We start from the raw sequence: 3,094 nt of genomic DNA on the forward strand, positions 1-3,094 counted from the left end.
TAGATAAAGATTTCTTTGAACAACGTCCTCTACTTAAACACAATTTGCCTATTGAAACTCTAGGAGGTCCACCTCCACCTAAAGGTGATCCTGTGCTTGAATTAAAAAAATTGCTAGACACCTTGAAATATGCTTATCTTGATGAAAAGAAAATATATCCTGTTATTATCAGTGCTAACCTTTCAGAACATGAAGAAGAAAGATTATCGAAAGTTCTAAGGAAGCACCGGGCTGCTATTGGATATACTCTTGATGATTTAAAGGGCATTAGTCCCACTCTATGTCAGCACAAAATTAATATGGAACCTGATGCTAAACCCATTGTTGATCACCAACGTCGGTTAAATCCGAAGATGAAAGAGGTGGTAAGAACGGAAATATTAAAACTTCTGGAAGCAGGTATAATTTATCCTATAGGTGATAGTAGATGGGTAAGTCCTGTTCATTGTGTCCCTAAGAAAGGAGGTATAACTGTTGTTCCTAATGATAAGAATGAACTTATTCCACAAAGAATTATTGTGGGCATTGTCAGTAGGTTCATGGAGAAGCCGACCACGACACACTGGGCAGCAATCAAGCAGATACTCAGGTATATTCAGGGAACACTGAACTATGGTTGCTGCTATGTGCGTGGTGGTGAAGGGAGACTGTTGGGCTATAGTGACAGTGATCATGTTGGTGATACTGGAGATCGTAAGAGCACTTCTGGGAATGTCTTTTTCCTCGGAGAGAACCCCACCTCTTGGACCTCCCAGAAGCAGAAGGTAGTGGCGATCAGCTCTTGTGAGGCTGAATATGTGGAAGCTACGGCAGCAACCTGTCAGGGTCTCTGGTTGAACAGGCGGATCAGTGAGATGAGGGGCCAAGAGCCAACAAAGTTCAAACTCTTGATCAACAATAAGTCAGCAATTGCTTTGGCAAAGAACCCAGTTCATCATGACCGCAACAAGCATATTGATGTTAAATACCACTTCATCAGAGAATGCATTGAGGAAGGTCAAGTAGAAGTCGATCATGTTCGGACCAACTACCAGCTAGCAGATGTACTGACAAAGGCTCTTGGACGCGTTCGTTTTGTGGAGATGCGGCAGAAGCTTGGAGTCAGGGAGATCGGTGACAAGGCCTGAGCTTAAGGGGGAGAAATGTTGGGTTAAGCTCATCCACTGCTGGGCTGTGTAGTTTAGGGTCATTTTGCTTTTCTGTTTTGTTGTAATAATGTGTGTGCATGGACATGTCATGCGCATGCACGTAGATGGTAGTGTGTGGCGTGCTCGCCCACTCCCCAACTCCTTCCTACTTTCTCTCCCGGTGGACTTGGTGCTTTGATTCGTGGTCGTGGGATGGCGCGGCCGGCTCGGATCATGGCATGCCCACCGGGAGTTGGTTAGCTAGGCCGTTGTATCTAGCATATAGGAAGGAAGAGCAATAACAGAAAAAGCTGTGAGGTTTGACAGCGCAAAACTCTCTCTCTCTCTCTCGCGCGCGAGTTCACCTTCCTCTCTCTCTCACGCTCAATCCGGCAACGACAAAGTTGACACTCTTTCAAACCCGCTTTAGATGATAGTATTATTCATACTCCAAAAGATATAAGTGAAGTTCATGGAGCATTATGCAATTAATATAGTCTAACCAATATCCAAGCTCAAAATGTATAAGTGAAGCACACGAAGCATTCTATAAAACCATACTCAAAAGATTTAAGTGAAGCACAAAGAGCAATTCTATAAGATCATACTTAAAAGATATAAGTGAAGCACATGAAGTATTCTATAAATTGATAAAGGGACATCTCACACTAGCATGGTTCTTGAAGAAAAAGAAAAACACAAAGGACACAAATCATGTGAACGAAACAAAAACCGAGGTATACCGATATTTGTTGAAGAAGAAAGATGGGATGCCAACCGGGGCATCCCCAGGCTTAGATGCTTGAGTATCCTTAGAATATTTACTTGGGGTGCCTTGGGCATCCCCAAGCTTGAACCCTTGCCTCTCTTTATTCTTCTCATATTGATAGCTCCTCGATCTTCAAACACTTCATCCACACAAAACTTTAACAAAAACTTTGTGAGATCCGTTAGTATAACAAAGCAAATCACTACTATAAGTACTGTTGCAAACCAATTCATATTTTGTTTTTGCATTATAGCTACTGTAATATAACTTTTACATGGCTTAATCCACTGATAGAAATCGATAGTTTCATCAAAACAAGCAAGCAATGCATCAAAAACAGAATCTGTCTTAAACAGGACAGTCTGTAGTAATCTGGAAGTTTAGCAAACTTCTGTAACTCCAAAAATTATGAAATAAATTTTACAATTTGAAAATTTTGTACAGAATTAATGTGCAAAAATTTTCAGACCCATTTGACCTTCCAGTAAAAAATTTAAAATCATGCACTACAGCCAAAGTTTCTGTTTTTGTTCTGCACATAGTAAACAAGCAATCTAATCATCCTAAAACCAAAGCTTGGCACATTATTTTTATAATACAATGGATATATACAAGGGGATAATTATTTACAGAGAAACTTCCATGAAAAATTCTACATTGTTTCCGTGAGCATGAACACAAGTGCTCAAGGTCGACCCTCACTTCTTCAATGCATAACTTTCCAATCACTTCACTTTTTGAAAAACTTTTTAGGCATGAGAGGCAAGTAATTTTTTTTTTGTATTTTCATTATTTTAATTTTTTTTGTATGTTTCACCCACAACTAAACAGAAACAAAAAGTAAAAACAAAATCTACTTAGTGAAGAAAGCAAACAAGCACAAACGAGAATATCAACCCCACGCTATTGCTCCCCGGCAACGGCGCTAGAAAAGAGCTTGATAATCCCCAAGTGCAGGGAATCATTGTAGCAATGCCCAATGGTGGAAGTGATAAGTATGGAGTGTCGAACCCACAAGGAGCTAAAGGTAAGATCAATATTCTCTCAAGTCCTATCTGCCACTGATACGACAATACGTACAACGAACGTTTGCTTCCAACTAGAAACGAGAAATAAAACTACGTTGTGGGTATGAAGAGGATAACTTTGCATGCTATCGGAGAGCTAAAACATAAAAGTAGGTGTTGTTATCATAAAG

At 40.0% G+C, this 3,094-nt stretch overlaps 1 protein-coding gene across 1 annotated transcript; it reads left to right on the forward strand.

The window, feature by feature from the left end:
* Positions 1–539: 539 nt before the first annotated feature.
* LOC120975584 (secreted RxLR effector protein 161-like) lies at positions 540–1,127 on the forward strand. The gene has a single exon (XM_040402221.1). It carries the CDS (start codon positions 540–542, stop codon positions 1,125–1,127), a length of 588 nt encoding a protein of 195 aa, XP_040258155.1.
* Positions 1,128–3,094: the final 1,967 nt, after the last annotated feature.

Source organism: Aegilops tauschii, chromosome 3, assembly GCF_002575655.3.
Source record: "Aegilops tauschii subsp. strangulata cultivar AL8/78 chromosome 3, Aet v6.0, whole genome shotgun sequence".
Classification (NCBI taxonomy): Eukaryota; Viridiplantae; Streptophyta; class Magnoliopsida; order Poales; family Poaceae; genus Aegilops; species Aegilops tauschii.

What these genes read in the sequence shown, in the direction of transcription:
- LOC120975584 (XM_040402221.1), top strand. Translation starts at nt 540, where the DNA reads ATGGAGAAGCCGACCACGACACACTGGGCAGCAATCAAGCAGATACTC.